The sequence below is a fragment of the Haliotis rubra genome, unplaced genomic scaffold (assembly GCF_003918875.1).
Source record: "Haliotis rubra isolate DU_JTF1 unplaced genomic scaffold, ASM391887v1 Scf138, whole genome shotgun sequence".
Classification (NCBI taxonomy): domain Eukaryota; kingdom Metazoa; phylum Mollusca; class Gastropoda; order Lepetellida; family Haliotidae; genus Haliotis; species Haliotis rubra.
The window spans coordinates 117,303-143,531 of record NW_025765314.1 but is presented as its reverse complement, the minus strand read 5'-3'; the positions used below and the strand labels follow the sequence as shown (position 1 = coordinate 143,531).

Below are 26,229 nucleotides of genomic sequence, written 5' to 3'. Positions count from 1 at the left end.
TTCAGCCTACAGTGTAGTTTCAGTCAAAACAAAGGCTTGAAACATTCACAATACATGCACTGGGCATTTGTATAAGAAAATCCTAATTGTGCCTGCGTAGAAAAGGTCTAATGGTATGAAATAAACCATCTATATTACTATGATTCACAGATTTAGATATTTTTGCGTAAGGCACGATCACGCAATCCAAAAGGCGACAGTAAATCATCCCGATAAAGAGGATGAAAGAATGTCACATCATAAATATAGTGTTTAGGGCATAAGAAAGCTTCATCTGCGGACACACAAACTTTAAGCCCGTTCTATTCAAAATAGTGTCTGTAATTACCATGAACGTGAAGTCTGTGTTGTCCCTGAAAAACTGTACAGTGGAAAATGGGTTGTTACAGACGTGCAACATCCGGTTTTCATGTACAGTCGAATGCCCCCTGTGATAACGTCCCACACTGCTTACTGAATCAATAAACAGGTAGATACTGGAAATTGTCCCATGGCAGACTCTACTTAAGATCACATGCAACTAAAAAATGAAACATAATTAAAACACAATTATCACTTATTCATGACACATAATATACATTGCTGATTATGAAAAAACATATAAACAAATTATAAGCGTACAATCGCAAATCAAAAGTGCAATATTTTGTACTTGGGTTTACTTCCCTCGAAATGAAGCACCCGGGATACCGAACCCAGTCAGGGTTCACTCCCAAAAGACAGACCTCCCATAAGACAGACTCAATGAGGAAGTGAAATAGTATTTATAAAATTCAGTATAAACAAAGTATATAACTGGAGAACAGGATGTTTTCTAATAGTTATTTTTCACATGACGTTTTTCCATGACTTCTTTTCCTATGACTTTTTTCCGATCACCCTTCTTGATGTCTTCCTGTATGCCAAGAACAAGGTGAAAGGAGAAAATGATGATGTTCAAGTGACTTTCTAATAAGTCTTATCTGTCCACTGACAAACATGTGTTTGTAAAATGATATGGTGCTTGGTCTCATATGCTTGATAGATACATGTATATTTATTTATTTTTTTGATAACATTCACAAGTAAATGTGATCTGGCAAATATATGTTGATGTACCTATATGTTGATTCAATATGTCTTAATTTAAAAATCATAATTGATTATATGAATTGATAAAACTATAGTTAATACCTAATGTTGTCTTTTTTATCTGGGCACATACCATTATTATCAAAGGTACAGCTTAATTAAGCCGTATGCAACCAAACATAAAATGTGTTGTTTTTAGCGGTCTGCCTTTTTGGAGGTCTGTCTTATGGGAAGATACCCCAGTCAGAGCGGGTGGGTGTGCACTCAAGTGTAATATAGAACAAACTTTATGGATAACAACTTCTTTTTATTCGTGAGTGCGACGTTTCGATACAGATTCTTGTACCGTTGTCAAGCATAAATGGAACATGAAGAAGAGGGAAGTATATATATACTGAATGTAACAAAGAAAACAACATAATTAACATAATTGGCTAGACAGTAAGCTGATGAAGCCAGAGAGTAGACAAAGGACAGGCGTGGAAGCCAATGATGTACAAATAATAATGAGATGTTTATACAGCGGAGTTTACACAGTAGATTGGGCTTGGTGGATGAGTGCATCATAAGCGGATGGAATGAAGTATCCTTGGTTGATGGTGGGCTTTTGGCGTTTGATGTGGATGGCTTCGGTGAGCTTGCGTTTAGTGAAGTCTGTTTGTTTGTTTGTTTGTTTGTTTGTTAGCGAGAAAGGTGATGTCAGACCACTCTATTTGATGATTGGGGCTTGCTTCGATGTGGTCGGAAATGGCTGATTTGCTGTCGGAATTGGTAACGTGTGGTGAAATAGACAAATGAAATTATATAAACAGTTAAATCGGTAATCTACTGTCATAACATATAAAAAGCTCGTGCCTGTGAAATATCAACAAAACATTAGAAAAATAGCTAACATGAAAGCCTTCACCGAGTACTCACCGCCAGCGAAGGTTTCCGTCTTGAATTGCCGAAAGCCTCACTGGTTGACACATATAGCTGAGTACATCTAGATCCTAACAAGGTTCTTTTATGTAACGAGTAGATTATTTACTATTTGTTTTGATTAGACTACTCTTGCTCACCACCTTATAATCCGGACATCCCGCTTCAAAGCTATGCGAACCTGTTCACTGAGCATGCGCTATTTGCGCAGCCCAGGGCAGTGGGTTTTTTTCATCGCGTTATTTTTCAACTTTATAAGTTGAATTTGTATTTTTGATGATTTGTATCTGTAGGTCCATACCGAAAGATATCAGAATCTGCAAAGTCGTCTTTTACGTTGCATGTGACCTTTAAAGGGCCACTGATCCAGAGCAATTTCCGTGGACTGGTTGTTGCTTTTGTTATTGTTTTTCTCCCGGGAGTACCCGGATGAAATTCCAGAATTCATGACTGGTTCGTTGCTTCTGCTGCGCCACCCTCATGCGCAATTGGTAGTATAAGTATAGACTGATCAACAAAGATGACATCTTTTTTTACTCGATAATCTTATGGTTTTTTTGTTGTAAAGTTATGTAGACTGTGATGAATAATTTGGTTTCTTATAAAAAAAACAAATTCCCTTTGATAAAAATGCTGATTTTGATGTAAATTTTTTATTTCATAGTAATGTTGACTTTATAAAAATGTTACTGTAAATGGATGTAGAATTTGATTTAAGAAATAGTTTGACTTTGAATTTGGCGAGAAGCCTGATATAATAGCATTGTTTGAAAGTAAGGCTAACTAAGTACATGGGGAGAGTAGTGAGGTTCACTACTAGTCAATCTGGATGTTGTATTAAATGGCATTATTTTGATAACAAATGAAAACATTTTAAGTTTAACCATCTGCCAGTGGTACGAAATGTTAGGACTGAAATAACGAAGTCAATGTACGTCTTTATATTTAGTCTTATAATCATAATTAGTTTATTATCATATTTGTATGCATTTTGAAACTTCATAAAATGCATACGATCTGCTTATACTTAGTGAATTTATAGCATGACTGTTATATCTAGACACCTTATAGATTGCCAACTTGTATCATATTTCACACACACGCCCTAAGTGCGATCTAGTGTATGTTGTCTGTCTCATTACACTTCACGGCAAAAAGAAAAATGATTCTGTTGTTGTTGAGACTAAAGTTATAGCAACAATGTCAGGCTATTACCTTGTTTGGGGAATGTATCCATCAATATCCACATAAAGGAATGAGATGCCATTCATCTGCAGCTGACAAAGAATCCTGCTCCATGTCATGTGTCTTTTAACAGTCTAATATGCGAAAAAGTGATCTATCGTTTCAGGTTTTTCACATTGGTGTATCCCATTGGTCACCCAAGATAGCAACTAATTGCATGATGTTCGCCATTCTTTAAAAAGTAATTATTTAGCCAATACTTAGGAATCAATCAATGTATTGGCGGTAAATCCTTTGAATGAAGGACGTTGTTTTTACAAAGAGACTTTACGACAGGGTGTATACATAAGTAAATCTACATATATAAACACTACCTTTTGACAAATCCGCTGTGCAGGATAAAAGCAATTAATCAATCAGCGTGTTATCGGTTAATCCTTTGATCGATGTTTGTTTTGAAACTCAGCTGATAATTCCTCTTGCTGCACTGCTATGCGCATATTACATAAGATGTAATACATATGCCACATCAGACCTCAATTAATAATGATGAGTGTTTACTCCAGACACAAAATTGTCAAATGGGTACCTTTGTCGGGTAATCTGAGTGGTGTTATCACTAATTATACCTGTTATAAATTCATTAACTGACCATCAAGTGAATGATGACAAATAACATGTGTAGGTTTAACACCAAACAAGGGTTACAGCAAGAGAGTAGCATGTACGTTTGATTGTCTGAAAAGAAACCTTATGGGCCGACACTGTTTTGAGGATACGAACGTATAGAACTTCATTGTTACATAAGAAATATATATAAGCATTTACTGTGTACTTAGTTAAAAAGTGTATATACCTAAGTACCTAAGTGAAAAACTACCGGGGATATTTTCAAATAACGGCATCTGATGGGCATCCACCCTTCCTAATGTCCCACTAAATAGGTTGAAGAAATTCTGCCAAGGTGGACAGTAGCCCAGTCCCAGTGTCCGTCACGGTCGAGGGAGCAGGAGCTGACCAGTTTGCAGCTAGGTTTCGTAATTAGACTGTTGGCTGGAAACATTAATCGCTCTGGATCAGTGCCCCTTTAAGATGCAATTACTCTAAGCTTCAGTGAACGCGTAAATAAGGATGTCAACCAGTTGGAATTCTTACAACCCCTTCGTGAACGTTTGGTCATCCTCACTGCTTGCCCAATTCTCTTGGCATCAACGGCAAGTGCCGTTCAGACAAGAGGATAGTCAAGCACTAAGTAGGTTCACTGCCCACTACTGGCAATCACGCTATCCTTACCCGGTATGTACGTAAGCACTTATGATAATGGAAACGGTTTTGTCACTATTATATATTGATATAATCCTATGACCTTTTCATAACATCGAGTGTTTTGCTTTTCGGTTTCCTCTCAACACATTTAAACCCCTGTGCAACCATCAAAGCTGTCCAGTCCTGTCTGAACTGGACTGGTCACGAATTTTGCACTGCTGTAGATAAGTTCTCGTAAGAGATTATATACAGTTTCAATAAACATCGCAACTTCGTTTTGTTCCGAATGTTGTCACTTAAGACGCTTGACGCATGTATAGCTTCCAATGAATGTGAATACAGGTACAGGTGGCTGGGCTGAACAGCTCCGGGATTTTTTTTCTGGTTAAGACTGAAAAGGCTGAACTTCAAGGTAATTTTTGGCTTGAAATGATGCTTGTGTATCATTCATACAAATGAACCGTGAAACCGGAGGAAAACCTCCCCGTAAATAGTCTAAACCACGGAAGAAAAAGATTGACAGCCAGGGCGAAGATTCACCTGGTATTGACAACATGGCGACGTCGGGTGGGCTCCCACCACATCATACAGTGAGCTCGAAGCTCTCCCTTGATGGTACTCAGACACAGGCAAGCTCAGACACAATGTAAATAACTGTCTATGACTTACTTTCTAAATTACAGCTTCCAGTTCATGACATCTATAACATGACAGGGCTTGATGTTAAATTATCTTGTGAGTGGATTCAATCTCTTGACGAACAAGAATGGTTTAGAGAATTATGGAATGATCGTGGACAGTTGAATGGAAATAAACTACGAACGTATAGACCTTTCAAAAGTTCTCTGGTGGCTGAACCGTACGCTGCGCTGTAGTTCTCTCCCCTTAGAAGTTGAACGTGGCAGGTTCACTCGACCTAAGACACCTCTGGAACATCGGTTATGTAAGTTCTGTGACTCCCACTCAGTGGAGGATGAGATTCATTTTTTGATCAGTTGCCCATTCTATTCAGATTTGCGTTACAGTTTTCTCATGGAGTTGAATCAGCTAGACTCTGCTTTTATCGCTGCTGCCTGCCGTTCAGCAGACTGTGTTTATGCTGCAACCCATAGCATTTGTTAAACCTCTTGCCGCTCTTGTCTACCGCATGTACAGGAGGAGATTAAATATCTATTAGTACGGGGTTGGGGTGGGTGTGTGTCTGGGTGGTGGTTGTGAGTGTGGGTGGGTGTGAGGATAGAAGGGTGAGTGTGTGGGTGAGTTTGACGCATGCATGAATGTACTTATGTGTGCAAGAATCGTGATGTATGTGCAATATACATTTTTATATATCTTAAATGTTTTTACTGTCATATATGTCTCATAGGCCAAATGGCCGGATGTTATGTAAATGTTTTAATCGTGTCATCATGCACCGCATATTAGCATGTCACACAATAAATCCAATATCTATCTTCTTCTTCTTCTTCTTCTTCTTCTTCTTCTTCTTCTTCTTCTTCTTCTTCTTCTGTAAATAACACGCAGTACGATACCTTCTCTCCGCATGGCATGCACTATGGAGCACAATTCCAACAAAGATATACATCTAATCAGGGCCCAAGCCATCACATGCATAATCCCTTCCCGCCCGATCCCCCACCCTGGGCACAGGAGTTGGTACATAAGATGGATGATATCTGTAAAAGACTGCAGAAATTAGATGTTATAGAACATTCGGTCAACCAACTTAAAGATGAAATGAAAACAGTTGAAGGGAGAATGAATGAAGTGGAAATTAGCCAGCAACTTTTAAGCTCACTTTTGGAAGAAAATAAAGAAAAAAGTGAAACACATTTCTCAAATTTGGATGCAGGCATTATGGACTTAAAGAAAACTGTAGAAGAAACAAAAACCTCAAATGCAAAACTGAAAGATGAGGTGATAGATCTCAAGTGCAGATCCATGAGGGATAATTTGCTGTTCTTCAGTGTGCAGGAGGGGGGGGGGAGTAGAGGACTGTGTGTCCACGATACAGCGGCTCTCTGCAGAACAGCTGGAGCTAACCGACACACTGGAGCTAGACAGGGCCCACAGGATCGGCAGAGCACAGACTGGTAAAACCAGACCTATAGTAGCCAAATGTCGCATCTTTCAACAGAGAGAAATGGTCAGAAAAAATAGTGAGAAACTCAAGAACACTAATTTATCCATATCAGAACAATTCCCAAAAGAAATACAAGATAGAAGAAAAGCGTTGATGCCTACTTTTAAGAAAGCCAAGGCTCAAAATAAGAAGGCTGTCTTGGTTCGAGACAAGTTGTACATTGATGGCAAGTTACATCTGGGACCGGCTGAGAGCCCTGCCAGACAGGAGTCTCTGGAGGATGTACTATCCCAGACGATAAATTTAATTTCCTGGAACATTAATGGTGGTTTTCAAAATAAATGGAATCATAAAGCATTCAGTAATTCTCTTCACACATATGATATTGTCTTTCTGTCTGAATGCTGGATCGATAACTCTTTTAAACTCGACGTACCTGGTTACAAGTCATATGTAGTGCCCAGAAGAAAAACAAAATCAAAACAAGGAGGTGGAATTATAGTGTTGATCAAAGACTTATTGTGCAACGTGATCACAGTTACAGAGATGATTCAGTTGTGTGGCTTAAATTCAACAGGTCCATAACTGTGTGTAATGAAGAAGTGTATTGTGCACTTGTGTATCTACCACCTCCAGGATCAACCTTCTATAAGCACTATGATTGTGATCTTTTCCAGGAAATTGAGGATCAAATAGCAAACTATATGGCAATTGGTAAAGTATTCTTAGTGGAAGACTTTACCAGTTGGACCCAGTCCAAACCTGATTACATTACAGATGACAACCTACCCTCCACTGTAACAGATCAACTAGTAAACATAGCATCCTACACTAGTGACTCGGAAGTGCGAGCCCGTGTCAATCCGTATAATGGCCACAACGAATTTGGTAATAAACTGTTAATGCTGTGGAAAACATCTGGACAAAGAATGGAAGACACCCCAATAACATGGCAAATGATTTTACTTATAATTGTTATCGAGGTTTGTCTGTAATTGACTATCTAATATGTGATCCAGCCATATTCGAAATGTTTCCGTCATTTATAATAAGCAATTTCACCACTTTTTCGGACCACGCACCGTTACATGTCGTAATGTCAACAAGACTCCGACCTACACCTGAAGTGGACACCACCAATCAAGTTCAAGGTCAGTCTTATGTCAATCACCGCTGGCGTGCCGAATTCGTAACGGAGAGTAAGGGCCTATTCGATTATGCTAAACCGGTTTTGGTTTCTGGAAAACCATGCACTCGTTTATGTCGAAACCTAAAACTGGGATCTGAAACTTCGAAACCATCTCCGAGGCAGGTTTCGCAGTTTCAGTTTCGCGTTCTCTTACAACAAACATGGCGGAAAAGATATTGGTGGCAAAATAGAGCAGCAGTTTCTGTAACCAAAATAATGATAAAAATCAATGAGAACTAGGAAAATATTATTTAAAACCCCAGTTTATTGAACATGACTATTTTATGTAACTTGTATATATATAATTACTTGTAACAGAATAATTACATATACGCAAATATTTACTTCCAAAAGCATCTCATCTCTTTATTATTTGTTAATTCCCTGATAAAATGACCTAAAAATATTACCTTTGGCAATGCTGTCATTCAATTCGTATATACTCAGCAGCAAAAAATACGTCAGTACGAATTCAAAATTAAAGAGGCACTGTAATCAAATCATTACAGAAATGGACATAAAAAGGCGATCAAAAATATTTTTTGTGTACAATATCTTCACACATCAGTGAATAACTCAGCACAATTTCAAGACATTACGTGAACGTTTGCAGTTCATTCAGACTCTTGACTTCAGTATCTAATGTGACCACCACGAGCGGCAATGACTGAAGCACAACGTCTATGCATGGAGTGCCCCAATCGATTGATGAAGGCCATTGGCACCTTGAACAACACTCTGAGAAAGGCCTGGCGCAATAAATCAGCTGTGTTCGGCCTTGGTATGACATGATTCAGTCTCCTCTGAATTTCATCCCAAAGATGTTCAACCGGTTTTAAATCAGGACTAAGGGCTGGCCACTGCATAATGTTGACACCGTTCTGCTGTAGGAAGTCCCGTGTAGCCCTGGCAGTATGGGCCCTGGCGTTACCATGCTGGAAAATCTTGTTCCGGTGACGTGCGAAATGTGGTATGACATGGGGTCTGAGAGCTTGGTCGATGTAGTGCACCTCTGTGATTCCGCCTCCTCTCCCTGGACCAAGGTTCCGGATAACCACAGGACCTACTCACTGGTTCAGGCCTATTCCACCCCATTCCATGATGCTTGCACCTCCCAATGAGTCTCTTTCATTAACCCATTGGTCTGAGTAACGCTGGCCACGTCATCGCCATTTTCTTGTTCTGCCATCTGCAGTTGATACGCAGTACCGACTCTCATCTGTGAACAGAACAGTTCTCCATTGCCTGTATCGCCAGTTTTGGTGTTGTAGGGCAAACAGCAGACGTTCACGCCGATGACGAGGGGTGAGGATAGGTCCCCGGTAAGGTCTACGGCAATGGAGGTTCGCGCTGTTAATACGTCGGCGTACTGTATTCAGTACTGATTGGTCTTCCGTGTGTTCCCACTGTCTGGCGTGCTGTTTCGGATGCCTGCATGAAGGGATTCTGTACATGCTGTCGCACAACATGGCGGTCTTGTCGTCGTTTGGTCACCATTGGTCTGCCAGTACGGGGGCGATCATTTGTGGTGTTGGTGGCCCGGAAACGTTGCTGCAGCCTGTAGATGGTCAGAACGTTAACCTGGAAGTGATTGGCAACGGCTTGTGCAGTGTGGCCAGCTTCAAGTCTTTCTAGCGCCTGGTTCCTCTGAGCTGTCGTGAGAAGGGGCACCCTGCTGACGTTGTAATGTGAATGTTTCAACCAGGTTTGGGGTGCATTTTATAGGGCTGGTTCTTGTGAATAGCACGTGCAGCATGAGTTGCATGAAAAACATAGAGAACACCGTACCATCTCCGAGATCAGGTTGCGTTTTTGAGACCATTTCCTCGGTTCCATTCCGAGTTTGGGAAGGAATGTCTTTGGTCAGGTAAAGTTGGAGATGTTGTCAAAAATATACAATCAAAACATTAAATGAGTTTAGAGTTATCCGTTTCTGCGAAGGACAATTACAAACTGACGTTTCTTTTGCTGCTTAGTATATACTAGCTGAAACATTTAGTTTGTATCGATTTTGAAACCGGATGGTGAAACCATCCACTCGTTTATAAAACTAGAAACTAGTTTCACTTTGAAACCATATATCCGAAACTAGACACTCGTATATAACAGGAGAAACCAGTTTCAGACACCAAAACCAGTTTCGCAATAATCGAACAGGCCCTAAGTTAGCGCTACTTTCTAACATCGACCGATTGGAAAGCTCTTTTATTGAAGATAATATTACATCACAACCGTGCATGGGCAAGAGTATCGACAACTTCACAACAATCCTTACTGATGTTATGTCACCGTTCTTCAAAACATGCAATAGACAAGGGTCACGTGACATCAACAACAACCACACACACAATCGCTGAGACATCAGCAAACCACGTGCCCCGGTCCGGATCGGTGATAAACCGTGGTTTGATGACTCTCTGAAAACATGCTACATGGACTATGTTCGTTCACTTGATAAATTTAATCGCAGTAAAACATATTATAACCACGCTGAATTACTTATGGAGAAGAAGACATATAAAACATTAGAAAAGAAATATAAACGACGGTATCTAAAATCTGGGGGCAGTAGACTCGAGCAGTTGAAAAGAATTAACCCGAAACAATTTCATGCAATGTTTTCGAAACGGAAGAAGACAAACATTGACATTCCCCTATCTGAAATGTATGCACATTTTAAAAACATTGCAGGTAATGACGAAAATATCTCTGCTACTGACTCTAACCTGAATGACTCAAATGTGGTATCAGAACTTGATAATGAAATAACATTGATTGAAATAAAGCAAGCGATAAACGGTTTGAAACGGGATAAATCTCATGGACTTGATTGCATTATAAATGAATATTTGATTGAATTTGATTGTTATTTACTGCCTATTGTACACAAAATATTTAATTGCGTTCTATCCACAGGGTTCTTCCCCCAAAGCTGGGCTTCAGCTTTAATTAATCCAGTTTTCAAGAAAGGTGATGCCAGAGCTCCTAGTAATTATAGGGGAACAAGTCTTATTAGTTGTTTTGGAAAGTTGTTGACGAGAGTACTAAATCAGAGGCTTCTTAATTGGGCCGAGGAACATGACTCTATTCCGGATGCTCAGGTTGGTTTCCGCCCTCATCTCAGCACAGTTGATGCTATAGTTCCATGCAGTGATTAGTCGTACCTTGAACAGTAAAAAACTGTTGTATTGTGCATTTGTGGATTTCAAACGTGCTTTTGATTCAGTAGATAGGTGTAAATTATGGTATAAATTAGCAAAAGTGGGCGTTAGAGGGAAGCTTTTATCAGCTATTCATTCGTTAAATGTTTAATGTAAGGTCATGTGTGAGGATCGGTGGTTATGATAGTCAGTATTTCAGAATAGTTTGGGCCTAATGCAGGGAGAAGTATTATCGCCAATTTTATTTTCTTTCTATGTCAGTGATTTTGAGGAGTCTTTCCTAAAAGATATATGTATACCTTACCAGTTTAAATCTTTAGATATGTTTCTGCTTATGATCTTGTAATATTTTCTGAATCTGTTGAAAGATTGCAAACACAGTTGAATTCGCTGTCAGCTTATTCCAAACGGTGGGAACTTGAAGTAAATATTGCTAAACCAAAGATAATGGTCTTTAGAAGAGGTGGTAAAGTTAAATCGTCAGAACATGGGTTATATAATGGTTGTGTCCTAGAGGTTGTCGATACGTTTACATATTTAGGAATAGTCTTTAATTATAATAACCGATTCTCAAAGGCACAGCTGCAGTTGTCTGACCAGGGTACGAAGGCCCTCTTTTCAATTTACAGTAATATCATGTCGCTCTCTCTCAACCTGGAATCTCTTTTATGTCTTTGATTGTTATGTTGGCAGTATACTAGCTTATGCGTCTGAGATATTGGGATATAACAAAGGCTTAAATATTGAAAGGTTGCATTTGGAGTTTTGTAGAAAGTTATTAGAAGTTAAGAAATCAATGTGCAATTCCATGGTTTATGCCGAATTAGGCCGTTATCCGCTCGCATTTAAAAGGCAATATATCATGATTAAATATTGGTGTAAGCTTGGTGTCTGAAAATAGTATTTTACGGGGTTGTTATGAGTATTTGTATGAGGAGGTGGAGACCCCTGGTGTTAAAAAACTGGGCGTATCAGGTGAAATATATTTTGTCGAATATTGGATTAAGTGAAATATGGTTACGGCAGGAATTACCACTAGATTATCTAATAGTTATAAAACAAAGAATAAATGACCAGGCTATTCAGTTAATCTTAAGTCAGCTGTCCAACTCATCGAAATGTGCAATTTATAAAAATATGTTTAACCAGTGTACGCTTCAATATTATTTATGTAAATCTATTCCATATCTTTGTAGGAAGTACTTATCTAACTTCAGACTCAGTTCCAATAATTTAGCAATAGGAACTGGTAGGTATGAAAACATAAATCTTGTAAATCGAAAATGTGTAAAGATGATATGAAGATGAACTACACTTTATATTAAAATGTCCATCATATCATAACTATAGAATAATGTGTATTGAGCCATATTATTATAAATGTCCATCAGTATTTAAACTTATTCAACTACTTAGCATTAATAATGTTAAAGTGTTGTGTAATTTAGGGAAATATTTATAAAATGCTTGTTTATTAACTCATTAAGCCCGAGAGCCACCTAACTACTCAACACCTGAAACCCCTCGCTGATTGCCCACTCGCTGTGCCAAGACTAATTAGAGCTAATCACACCTGGTTTCCCTGGCAGGTATCGGGGATGACAGGAAACAGTCTAGTCGTACAAACAAGTCCTGATTGTTAAATTGTGTCGTAAAGATATATGTTGAAAGAAAGCAGGTGTGAATACATATCGTGTATTGCAAAGTTTTATGTAATTTTATTGCAAGCTTCTCTTGTAGACCTTTGGCGGCTTGTACATTTATATTTTATCACAATATGCATGTATTCTTTGTATGTAAGAGAAGAGACACACATAAACAAATTCTCTCTTTCATATCATTGTATGAGGTTTATATTTACAAAACATCTATGACAATGACATACTGTAAAGAAGAATTTACTTAGGTATTTTATAATCTTCGACGAAAATAGCGTTTTGCCGATACATTTCTAGTGTATACGAATTATTTTAATGAAAGTACTAAATAACGCTAGTCTGTGACTAACATAGAGCACATTCATAGCCTGGCACTTTGTTTCATCTTGATTTAATGCAGAAAACATACGTGACCATACCAACATACATATAAAAATGTATACATGTACTACATATTCCTTGGATAGACATCAAACAAACAGTCACGTGATAGGGCGTCATCAAATTTCCCAAATAAAACGTTTTGTATCTCAACTGTTCAATATAGTGGCTGGTCATATGTTATCTGTGACCAATCGTATCATGAGGTAAGGACAGGAGATGGGGCATGGGTGAAATTTCTGAAGAGCACGTTTGGTCACTCAACAGCTTGGATAGAGATTGATTATTGGCTATATCGTTGACCAGTCGATATGCTGGGTTTCGGCTTTATCAACTCAAGCTATCATGTAACAGTTTGTGTATTGTATACATACACACTGGTAACGATTATGAAATATACACATAGGACAAATAGGAGTAGATAGACACTTTGGCGAGTTTATTTGTCCTCATTCTAGTGTTTATCGATGAGTAAAACAAAGCGATTGAAATCCAACCATTGAGTAGATAAAGTATTTATTTTCATATACATTTTACGCACACAACTGGTGCTTAAAACATAATGGTTTGCTGTACGTGTAAATATAATCTTCACTTTGATAGGAATGAATATCCAAAATAAAGTACACGTATTAAGGAATTCACGAAGTGACACTATCTTGAATTATTATAGTGTATAAACTTGCAGTTGAAACACACACACACACACACACACACACACACACACACACACACACACACACAATATTTATGAAGGTAATGTGCCTATATTTATACTGAATGCAAACGAGGTTCATAAGATTACAGATGTACATGCATGCATAAACATTGCAGAGAGGGGCGTGACTCCATAAAGCAAGTTGTCCAATGATAGAACAGCACATCTGTTTATTTTACACTTGTCACGGGACAACATAACTACATATGCATTCTACCGGAGGCTGTTATTTCAAGGTCGAAAGAAGTGTTCAATTATCTCATTACTGTAATCTGATTGAATGATTACACGCATGTGTATCGATACCGTAACTGTTATACTATCAAGCTTTTATTGACGATGGATCAATAGAGACTGAGTTCATTGATACACGTGATAATTACACCGGATTTGATAATTACAGAGATCAAATACAAATGTTTTACACAATGCTCATGTAAATTGCATAGAAAACTGACAATTCAAATCAACATGAAACTTTCAAGAGCTTGAACAACTGACTGACTGAGTTTGGTTTTTACGCCGCTTTTAGCAATATTCCAGCAACATCACGGCGGGGGACACCAGAAATGGGCTTCACACATTGTGCCCATGTGGGGATTCGAACCCGGGTCTTCGGCGTGACGAGCGAACGCTTTAACCATTAGGCTACCCCACCGCCCCAGACCTTGAACAAAAATGCTTGAAATACCTTTGTATAGTTTACATGTAATAACTTATGATATTGCTTCTGTCTGTGTGTGAGGTGTTTTTTAATTACAAACTTACTGTGTTTTGTAACAAACATAGTAAAAGATTTAATTGTTGTAATAACACTGACATGAATATATATATTCGATGCAAAGGCGCGACGTATCACTTTATATTCGATTAGGTAACATTATCAACTTTAGATTATGGAAAATAACTAGTTACAATTCAGTAAGCTTCAAATTAGTAAGTTAAATTATGTCTAATCTATTGGATGTATAATTATTTGTGTTTACACATTATAATGCCGAAATAATGCCTAAAAAGTAAATTCAAACTATTCTATTGTGTTTAAATTCTGTGTATGTCCTTGAATCTTCAGTAACCTCTAAACCATTACATCTAATTCAATCAATGTGCAAAGAAAGTATTTTAGTATCCATTCCCAATGAAGAGTACCAGACACTTACCTCTGTAAAAACATCATAATCCCCTTTCTCGCCGACATGTGTTTATTTGCCAAACGCTGTACAGTATACGAATCGTAATCGAATGAGAGGGTATGTTTTCAGTGCAGTGAGAGTGTTGAGGATGAAAGACACGTTCTGTTGTATTGCCCTATGTATGATGATTTGCGTGAAAGTTTATATAATATGAAAATGTCTGTTTTAGCTATCCCAACTTCTTAGATCTCTGTGATGATGATAAATTAGTTTTACTTTTTAAACACCATGTATATTTCAGTGCCAAAACCTGCTTTTATATCTTGCAAAGAAGAAAACATATTATAGATTTTATACTGTATATAACTATATCATTATTTATTTTAGTGTTTATAATGCATTAACACATAAGTCTCTCATAACCCTTAAAGGGGGGCTCACTTATATGTTATATTTTATATATATATATGTATATGTGAGGTGATACTGAAATAAAATATCTGTCTGTCTGTCCAACAGTATTACCCGACTGTAAAGAATCGATTGGCGCCATTCAGCTTGGCTCTTTCTTCCCATAATGAGGTATCTGTATTGATCTTAACCCGGCGGATGGAAAACCGATCTCTGACAGTCTTAGACTGTGATGCATCTCCTGGCATGACCATGTGTTATCATATTTCAAACGTCAAACAATAGGAGGATATACACTGTCAGTAACAGACACTCAATGTCAATCAACTCAGTCAACGTGGTCAAGATCGTGTTCTTCCACTCGCTGGCACTTTTCCTTAACTCAGGTAGGTGATTTCGTACTCACAATTTCATACAAATGCTTTGTATACTCTTGCCGTTCCAGAAGCATTTCATCATTGATGTGAATTTTAGCATCGTCTTGATTATGTTCGTGGTCGTGGGTTTCATCAAAATGGTCTGCATTAATTGAGGCGTTCTTCCTGCATCCTCAGCTTGAAGTCTCATCACTGAATTAGTCACACTGTGTTAACCAAAACTCAACTTAGTGCAGGGGCTTGTGTAATTCCGTGGAATTACATGTTAATTGTGGTAACCAATACTAATTGTAATCACAATTGTGTGGTTCCATTTTTTCTGCTAGCTATAAGTGTCATTGTGGGGGTGATTGAATATCAGTTCCCAAAATTGCTTGCGACACCATTTCGAGAGAAAACATATTTTCATAAACTTATCACAACATAGTCGTGTAGCATATCAAAAGGCAGCTTATGATGCATGGTATAGAAATAACCATATAATATGCTTCTAATTTGAATTTGGTGACATAAAATATGACATAATCATATAAATTAATGAAATATTGTCTTTCCTTCATTGGACACCAACATTGTAAGTATTGGCCTATATTAATGGAAACCATTTATTCAATTAATGTATTCTCCCATTTCATAATATATACCACCATGACACACATGTGTGGTAATAATAGTATCCAGGTAAGGTTAATGTGACTATCAAATAGTCTTGCACTAGTGTTAAATCAGGCCTACCAGTGGAGTCAGAATTGACATACTGACACTCATGTCTTGGTAATTAAATGACATAAAGCCAGATCTGCAGTCAATATTAACTTAATGTATTAATACAGGAGTGACAAATTATATCATAGTAAACAGATAACTACATATTACAAGTGGCGTATGCAAGTGCAATATATAATGTGTATTAGTATATTTATTTTAACTTTCACAAGGATTTAGTATTGTTAAGTAACTCGCATTGTCAATCAATCCGTCATTAACCAACAAGAACAAAATATACTGTTGAAATACAAGCTTCGCAATTATTTGACACACAAACACAAGCATGAATTCTACGCATATTTTTTCTTAATTTGGAAACTAGAAGGGCCCTCGTTAGAGAACATGCCTCCGCTTGCACAGCAATCTCCATTCACTATTGCATTTGTAAAGTACTACTGTGTACTTGTACTTCAATGTATACTTATTTTCACCAAACAGTACGCAGTTAGCCCCTGCGTCATATCTAACATAACCACCAAGATTCACTCAATTCCATCCATAACTTTTTGAGATATTATTCATATTCCCATTTACTTCAAAGTACCTCTGTGTACATGTATTTTAACATACACTCTTTAATAAAAGAAACGAAAAATAAAATTTGAAAATTATGATCGAGAGTTTGTACGCATATGTCAAGTTAAGCAGGTTTTGAGGGTTGAGTATTGTTATTGGTGTGGTTTAGAAGAACATGCGTGAGCGAATGCAACCATAAACGATTTTGAATGGTTTTATCGATCATGATTGTCATGATGAGCTTGACTGTTATGGAACACAACCAAAAGCCGCAATTGTTGCTTTTCACGTGCAAAGTATGAGTACAACCTATGACTATAAAAGAACCAAATGCATCTGGCAAATTCATCCAAGACCCTTGCAAATACTGGATGAGAAAATCGGACGTCTCAACGGTGCCCACTGAAATATTGCCATTGGACGATTACAAACTGGCGAATCAAAGAGTGCCGTGGCAAGGACCTTCAACGTTCATCCCAGCACATTAACTTGTTTGTGGGACCGTTTTGTGCATTCCAGTTTGACAAATGCGAGTCACCACACCCGTCCAAGATCGCTACATCCGGGTAACCCCGATCGTTCCGCCCGGGACACAGTACAAGAACGGTTTGGAGCCTGGAGAATCTCCGACCAGACAATCAGGAACCGTCTCCGAGAGGCAGGTATGCGTGCCAGACGTACACATGTTGCCCCCCTCTCTGATACGATTACTTCTACGTCCGCGAGTCAGGTGGTGTAACACGGTGCAGCCATGGCACCTTGGAAACTAGAGGCACATATGGTTCAGGTTGAATCGCTGTATTTCCTCAAGCGATGCGACGGAAGACAACGTGTCTACAGACGACGCAATGGATGTTTTGCACCAAACTGCATCAGGCAAGTGGACAGATTTGGTGGAGATAGCGTCATGGTGTGAGGAACCATCTCATACGTCTGCACATTGGAATTGGTGCTCGTCCAAAGCAATCTAACGGCCGCTCGATATATCGACCAGATCCTCTGTCCTCACGCGCATCGCCTTCTCGATCGCCAGAGGGATCTGTTCCAACAGGACAACGCCAGACCTCACACAGCACGTGCTACGGTGGATTACCTGGCCAATAGCAATATCAATGCCCTCCCCTGGCCCTCCAGATCCCCGGATCTGAAACCAATTGATAATTATCTGTGGGATCAGATCGATAAACGTGCCATTGCCCCTTAAACAGTTGTTCAACATGCTGCAGGAGGAATGGAGGATTCAACAACGAAACATCCAACAACTGATTCGATCTGTGTCAAGGAGAAAGAGGTGGTCATACAAGGTAGTAACGTCAACGCCACCTCGTGGACAGCAGTAATGGCTATGATGACTGTCATTCTTGTGAAATGTGCACGAGATACCAATGTATTGCACTATATAAGTTCAATGTTGTACCATTTATTTTCGTTGATTTATATATAATTGAATAAGATCAAATTTTTCAATGATATTTTGCTTTTGAGTTTCTGTTGTTGTGTTTCTTAAGAGTATAATTTCTTCAACATCTAATTGATTTGCTCTGGGAACATACCCAAGAAATCCAGTAAGTTTCATTGAAATCCATCTGGTAGGTTTTGAGTAAAGTTGCTGACACATTAATACACACACAAACAGGGTTGAATACATACCCTCTGCAACAAACCTTCGGTTTTTGCAGAGGCAATTATGGTCATAGTATGTATTACATATATTATTGAGATTCCTGATATATAATGGTAGTTGTAAAACACCAATCACAAGGTACATTTTGATATGCTTCATGTCTATGTTGTGATAGGTTTATAAAAATATGTTTTTCTCACATTGGTGTAGCTCGAATATGGGTACCGATGTTCAGTTACCTCAGAATGATATAATCAGAAGAAATGGAACCATGTTTTTTTTCTGAATCCATATGCAATACTGATTACAATTATCAGTGGTTCTAAAAATAGTTTCATTTGATTAAAATCAATGGTTCAACCAAATAATCACCCTTGGTCTGAAAGAGTCACTTCCAGCACGTTGTTCCCCGTTTTCCAAGCTCACACAACCAACTGTGATAAACAACTTTGACACTTTCTCTTTGTCTCCTCCAATGTCAAATTGGCCACTTGTGGCTCTTACAAGAGGGTTAAATTTTAACTATTCAACCCAAAAAGCAAAACCTTTCTGTTTATTGAATGCTCATGAGTTTTCCAAATTTATCTTTGCTTGTACTCCAGGCTGTAATGACATTTAAACATGTCGAAATATATTCAACATATAGCAAAGATGCTACAATTCTGAATAAGGATATACAGTTCCAGAATTTTAGAATTTAGATACACATATTCAGAGATGGCACCGAAGGCTGGAGGTATTCGAATATTGCTCGACATGAAAGGAAAGCTGACTATTGGAAGTTGAAATCATTCCCTTTGTCGCACAGCCTAGTGGAGAGATTTTGTCACTCTGAATCTTTATGCATAGATCTAAATATGAAATAGCTGAGGCGGTCTCGCTAATCTTCTTAATCGAATTTAGGTGGATGGGAATGGTTATTTAATCGTTATTTAGATATATTAGATCACCTATAAACCTGAAGCTTAAGTTAAACTGCTTGGCCAAATTATTTGGTTTTGATTGTGCCAGAAGTTCTGATTCATATGCATAAAGAAACAGATCTGAAAAGAGGGGGGCACAACTGGTGCAATAAGGGGATGCCTACTTCTTGTCGAAATGTTTCACCCCCAGATTTTATAAAGATGTTAGCATATATAACATTAAAAAATGTTCATCTAACCTCGAAATATTTGCATACAGAGCCCAAGCCGGTTAGTCGTGAACGTGCAATTGGCATACTCCAGGCTGACCAGTCAACTGAGGCTGTTGCAGGTGCTATGAGATACAGTTGACAGATATTTCACCACCTGAGGACACGTGTTCATCAAACAGGTAAGACATCTGGCCGCCCCAGCTCAGGACGTCCACGTGTGACGTCACATGCTAAGGGCAATCAAATTCGCTTGTGGGGTGCCCATCTTCGTGCTCGACGTCTTTGTGGTGGACCGATTCTGGCACTAAACCAAAATGAACGTCTAGGCTGGGCTCAGTTGCAACTGCCCTAAAACCAGAGACTACCAAATAGGGTTATGTTTAGCGACGAATCGCGCTTTACCCTACGATTTTCCGACTGAATAGTGCGAGTGTGGCGTCGGAGTGGTAAACGTCACGCCCAGTGCTGCGAACAGGAAGTTGATAGATTTCATAGCGGTAGCGTAATAGTTTGGGGAACTTGTGCTCCCGTTTTCTCGTATTTCAATGGAAGCGCAATTCAGTGGAATATCATGACTAGGTCCTTGTCCTGGACGTGGTGCTATTCTTTACTGTTCATGGTCTAGACATCCAATTCCAACAAGACAATGCGACACCTCACACAGCTGTTTTGACACACTTTATTGCGGGTATTGATTTCATGGAGCGGCCATCGAGATAACCTTATATCAATCCCATCGAACAGGTATAGCATGCTCTTGGAAGAAGACTTAGGGTTTTAAGGGCACAATCCCAGAATGTTTAAGAGCTGGGTGACATGTTGGTACAGCAATGGCGCAGGTTGCCTAATGCTGTGTTCACGGGTATTAGGCAGTCAATGTGACAACGTTGCCTTGCTAGGGTAAATTGACTTTAGGGTAGCCTAGTGTTTAAAGTGTTCACTCGTCACACCGAACGCTCGTGTTCGATTCCCCACATGGGTACAATGTGTGAAGCCCATTTCTGGTGTCCCCATCCGTGATATTGTTGGAATGTTGCTAAAAACGGCGTAAAACCATACTGACTGACTGACTGACTGTACAGTACAGTACAGATGTCTAATCTCTGTGAAATCAAAGAGAGGAGGGTGCACCAAGCTCATGTTAATGCCCAATTCTGTTTTAGTGAACGCTCTTTGCGTTCATAAACCAGATCTATTACTATTTAGCCTTGCCTTGCCGACATTGCATCCCTCCTCTCATACGTTTTCCTGTTATCAATACACGTGTCTGCCACAGATGGATCATCTTTGGTGTCATATATTGATATATAGGCAGCGAAAAAAAGGCTTGAAAAAAAATGCAAAACAAATAACCCGAGAATGATTATCATAATGATATTCACGAGTAGAAAGTCTCACCACAGCCTTAAGTCTTTTTTGAAAGTTTTAAAGAACTATTTATTTAAAGTGAGGTAAAACATGATCAAACGAATGGTATTTGGTAGTTTATGATCCACTTGAACAGACTACCACGTTGACAGGTTTAAGTTCATTACTTTTCCTCAAGCAAATGTTTGAGAGAAAAATCAGAACGTGCTCTTTGGAGTGGAAGGGATTATATTAGCTCATCCAACATTGCTTAAGTGAGTTATTTTATCTGACTTTTCTACAGCTTGATGGATTAATTGTGTTATGAGAGTGTGTTTTTTGTAATTTGTAATATCACATTGATTAAGTGATAAATATTATGGGTCACATTGTTTGAAGTTTTGAGTGTGGGTTTTGGCTCGCATCTCGCATCATATGTGTTCATTGGCAATAGTTGTTTTAGCAGTGTGCCTTTTTGATAGCACTTCACAGTTGCGTCCCTTGGCTGGCTTTATTTTGTTTTGACTTCCGGTCGTATGTTCGAAAAATCCCGTAACGTTCTGAGAGAATAATGATGGAGCCAAGCTTTGCTAGAATGCTCGAGAACTGTGTAAAAGCTATATAAAGTCACATGACTGGAGTTAGACACATCTGTCTGCCACCGTCAAGTTGTTCAACATTCAAGACGACCGTGCTTGCCTATTCGTCTACAACAATCTCAGTCAGTATATCTGTTCTCACTATAAATGTCAAAACTCTGGCGAGTTAATAGTTTATATTTGTGACCCAATATTTTAGATTTGTGACTCAATTGCATTGTACTAGATATCTGCATTGTCATTCATTGTAGCTTGCCCATTGTTTGCTCAATATATTATTGAATATTTTAGACTTGTCTGTGTTTAATTTGCTGGTTCAAAGGGAACTCTTAAACCTTTTGTCACGGCATATTATTTACCGTAACAATTGCACATGTGTTGTTACAGCTCAACATTCAAGATCTGGGTCTTCATCTACCCATGCTTGTTTCAAGAGACAAATAACAGGAACAGATTGTCAGGTTCGTGGACTGGCTTGAAACATGGAAACATATTCCAAATGGACAATTCGATGCTTATGATGTTATTCACTAGATTGTCTGATGCAGACTCATTGTCGCGTACATGGAGAATAGCTGAGTTCAGCGTTAAACAATAAACAAAACGGTATCTTCTTTTGTGCAATCCTTGTTGCAGTGACACTTGACTATTTGATAAAGTTCATGTCCGAAAGTGCTTTGTGTATAATTGATTGCATTTTATCAGTTTCAGGCGTATCTGAGAGACTTCTTCCTCATAAGCATAAGCAAGTGGAGAGACTGTCTTGACGATCGGATTACTACAGAACTGAAGCACCTGTGACCATATCCATTCTAGACTTTGCCATTGATGCCATGTGAGCAAACTGAGACGCTGTTTTCTGGGAAATCTGGGTAATCATTAACCGATATATTGATCAACATCGACATAATGTGAGCCCACAAACTTTGAACAAGCTGAATCAAATTTCCATGCCAAGATCAGCATCATACCAACAATGAACACTTCAACAATCGTTCCTGACAATGACCAAAATATGACATATGTATGCATCAGCTGCAAAAACGGTTCTCGTTGGAAATCTGTAATGCTGGTACAAATTCTGATTGGTGCCTGGGTGATCCTAGAGAATGTCCTCACAATAGTGACGCTGGCAAAATGTCGACGGATTAAGACCTTCCTTCGTCTTCTGCTCATCAATCAGTCTGTGTCAGACACAATGGTGGGATTCTTCTTTACGTACCATTCTGTTGCTGTCTACAACCATTTGCACAACCCTACTGAATGCATAATCAGATGCAGTGTCTTAGCCCTTTCGTCAAGTGTGTCTCTTGTTACTATCACCGTTCTATCCATGGAAAGAATTATCGCTGTGAAGTTCCCTTCCCGTCACTACAAACTCGATGAAACGAGAGTCATGACCTCAATCGGCGTGGTCACGTGGCTATTTCCTGTTTGTGTAGTGTCGTCTGCTTACAGTTTCGCCGACACAAACATCCAAGAGTGCAACTTCCTGCTTCTTGCTACTTCTAAGAGTCTCTTCGTGTTTGCTACGACAAGCCTTCCCTGTATCATCCTCGTCTTTCTCTGCAATGTTTACATGTTCTTTGTTGCCAGGCAACAGATCAGAAAAATCATCCCGAACTTCGTGGGTAGAGAGAGATACATCAACGAGATAAATATGAATATGAAGGCAATGTTGACAAGTGCAAGCGTCGTTGTCCCATTTCTCATACTAAATACTCCACAATATCTCTTCTTCCTGACTGTGGCAGTACGCCCGAACTTACGGTATTTACGCTCCTCTATAACTACCCTGAACATATTATTTTCTCTGTTGGTGCTCAACAGTGTGATCAACCCTATCATCTATGCATTTCGAGTTGATGGAATTCGAGAAACGTTCATCAAGTATATCTGTCGTAAAACGCCCTCCCCCCTTCCCCAAGCCATAACCAGCTAAAAGCACCCACTCGATCAAGTTGTGATGGAATCAATGGAAATACAATAAAAGGTTGGATCATCCTACTGATATTTTCCATGTCGACACAGACTTAATCGTGTTGGCACACTAAGACCACGCTGAAGGTTAAAAAAGTGGTACAATTTGCTTATTTTGGGAGGGTTTATCTTCGATCTATCAGCATCTGTGCTCTCTGACTGTCACCATACAGTAACATGTCTATCCCACAATTATGAGCATGACCACTCTAGAGGCTTTGACACAGTTATTACATACAATATACAGTATATCAAATACAATAAACAGTATATCACATACAATATACAGTATATCACATACAATATACAGTATATCACATGCAGTATACAGTATATCACATGCAGTATACAGTATAGCACATGCAGTATACAGTATATCACATACAATATACAGTATATCACAGGCAGTATACAGTATACCACATACAATATACAGTATATCACATACAATATACAGTATATCACATGCAGTATACAGTATGTCACATGCAGTTTACAGTATATCACATACAATATACAGTATATCACATGGAGTATACAGTATATCACATGCAGTATACAGTACATCACATGCAGTATACTGTGTATCACATGCAGTATACAGTATATCACGTGCAGTATACAGTATATCACATGCAGTATACAGTATATCACATGCAGTTTACAGTGTATCACAGGCAGTATACGCCAGGCGATTGGTTAAAAAACACATATTCTCCAACTTTCCCCTTTACACACACATCTTCTGGAATGTATTGATCAGCTGTTTGACCGTTACCTTGGTGAGGGGTGCGAGAGACTAGCCAAACTCTTGAACTTATGGGGCTGCTGCTTTATGCTGTGCTTTCAGTGGAAACCAGCATGAGGAGCCAGCTTGAAACTGGGAAGAGAGCACTAAGTACCTTGTGAAACCCTCATGATAACACGTTGTGGACCTGCAGACGTGTTGTCAATTGGACAAGTATTCATCAACAACAGGCAGCATATCCAACAACATGCAAGCATCTCTGAGGCGGACATATTGGTGGAGCTTCGATTTCCGGTACCTATCACAGAGCACTAGCCACAAAGATGAAGAGGTCAGCCAACGCCAAGTGATTTCTGCAATGTTCGTCTCGGTCCACAACAACAACAGACACACCGACAGTTACAATACACAACAACCTGCATTTTGTGATTCATCTCTTCTCGAGAGTGTATTTATTCTGTGTGATCTGTGCTTATCATTGTAATTGTCTCCATCGTCCTCCTCATTCGGAGACACTGTGACCACCTCGGTGACAAACACCCCCACCGTTCGTTGTGAATGGAAACTAAACAGGAAAGAAGAAGAACGTGGAACGTCTTCACCAACCACAGCAACCACTAAGAACATCAGCGACCACGTCATTGTCTCCCAGGTTTCCTCTCTCGGCACTGACCTGCTGTATGTCTAGAGTATTATCTTGAGGCACATTCCCAAAGATAATTGAGACATTTTTTTCTGAAACTGTTTTTAAATTCTGGGAACAATTGGTTATTTCATTCATTGGAAAGATTGGTAAGAAATACCAAAATATCCATTATCAGTTCCTGAAACATTCACCCAATGCATGTCTTGAAACACTTCTGAACATTTTTTATCATATTTGGACAACGGGCCACTTTCCTCCTTCTTGGCGTCAAGCCAGTGTTGTACCAATACCTACGCCTGGCCGAGTCAATACAGATCCATCTAACTATAGACAAATTTCTTTAACTAGTTGCGTTTGTAAAACTATGGAACGCGTGGTCAATAATAGATTAGTGTGGTTTCTAGAAAACAATGATCCTATTACTAACATTCAATGTGGTTTTCAAAAAAAAAAGTACTGTTGACCATTAGATTCGATTGGCTTCATTCATTAAAAATTCCATTGTATAATCACGGTCTGACAGTATTGTTTTGAGGGGGTTTCATCACAAGGGATCAATATCTCAAATGAAGGATATTTCTAATGGCATTAATTTCATTTTAATCATTGGCTTTTTAAAGGAAATTGATTTAATTGATAAATTTTGATGTATGTGTAGCTAAATGTTTTATTAATCGGCAGAAAATAATTATTAACTAAGATTGTTCGTGGCAATACCCACGACGGGGGTTGAAGTATCGTAAAATTATTTTACCCCTGAGAGGGTATGTAAGTCCATGTCATTTAAGGTATTTTTTATATCTACCAGATTTCAATCGTAGTATCTATATGTTATTTATTTTATAGCTAGATTTGTCGACAATTGATGACATCTGATGCGATGGTGTAAATCCAGCTAGGGTCCATGCAAGAAGCAAATGTGCTGTAAGTCCCCATGGTCCCTTGTATGGTGATCAACTTTCAGCTGTTGGTAATTTATAGCCTGTTTTATATTGTTTTGTCATTTATAGTTAAATGTTTTTGACTTAATTACTAGTTTTACATTTATATATGTGATATTATAGTTTACTGTCCTTGTCCTTTACCTTTATCTATTATGAATTATAACTTGTTTTTAGTCATGATATGGCTGAAATATCGCCGATATGACTTGAACTCGCTCACTGTTTCCGTTGTACTTCTATTAGTTCAAACACATAGGGACCTGTGAAGATCCGATCCATGCTTGACCAGTTCTGATTGCATGTAGCGTTGCTTGACAGGTATGGCAGCTTGCATCCTGAGGCGATAAGTGATATTATAGGCACGCAAG

General features: G+C 38.7%; 1 protein-coding gene across 1 annotated transcript; it reads left to right on the top strand.

Annotated features, from left to right (window-relative positions):
* Positions 1-6,679: 6,679 nt before the first annotated feature.
* LOC124268431 (melanocortin receptor 5-like) lies at positions 6,680-23,485 on the top strand. The gene is made up of 4 exons (XM_046703392.1): positions 6,680-6,808; positions 7,204-7,391; positions 19,717-19,776; positions 22,579-23,485. The coding sequence occupies exons 1-4, from the start codon at positions 6,680-6,682 to the stop codon at positions 23,483-23,485; spliced, it is 1,284 nt and encodes a 427-aa protein (XP_046559348.1).
* The last annotated feature ends 2,744 nt before the right edge of the window (positions 23,486-26,229 follow it).

Excerpts from the sequence above, each read along its gene's own strand:
- LOC124268431 (XM_046703392.1), top strand. The coding sequence starts at position 6,680 with ATGCCTACTTTTAAGAAAGCCAAGGCTCAAAATAAGAAGGCTGTCTTG. Across the intron at positions 7,392-19,716 it reads GTGCGAGCCCGTGTCAATCC|GTGCTATGAGATACAGTTGA; the intron begins GTATAATGGCCA and ends AGGCTGTTGCAG. Across the intron at positions 19,777-22,578 it reads GACACGTGTTCATCAAACAG|CTGCAAAAACGGTTCTCGTT; the intron begins GTAAGACATCTG and ends TGTATGCATCAG.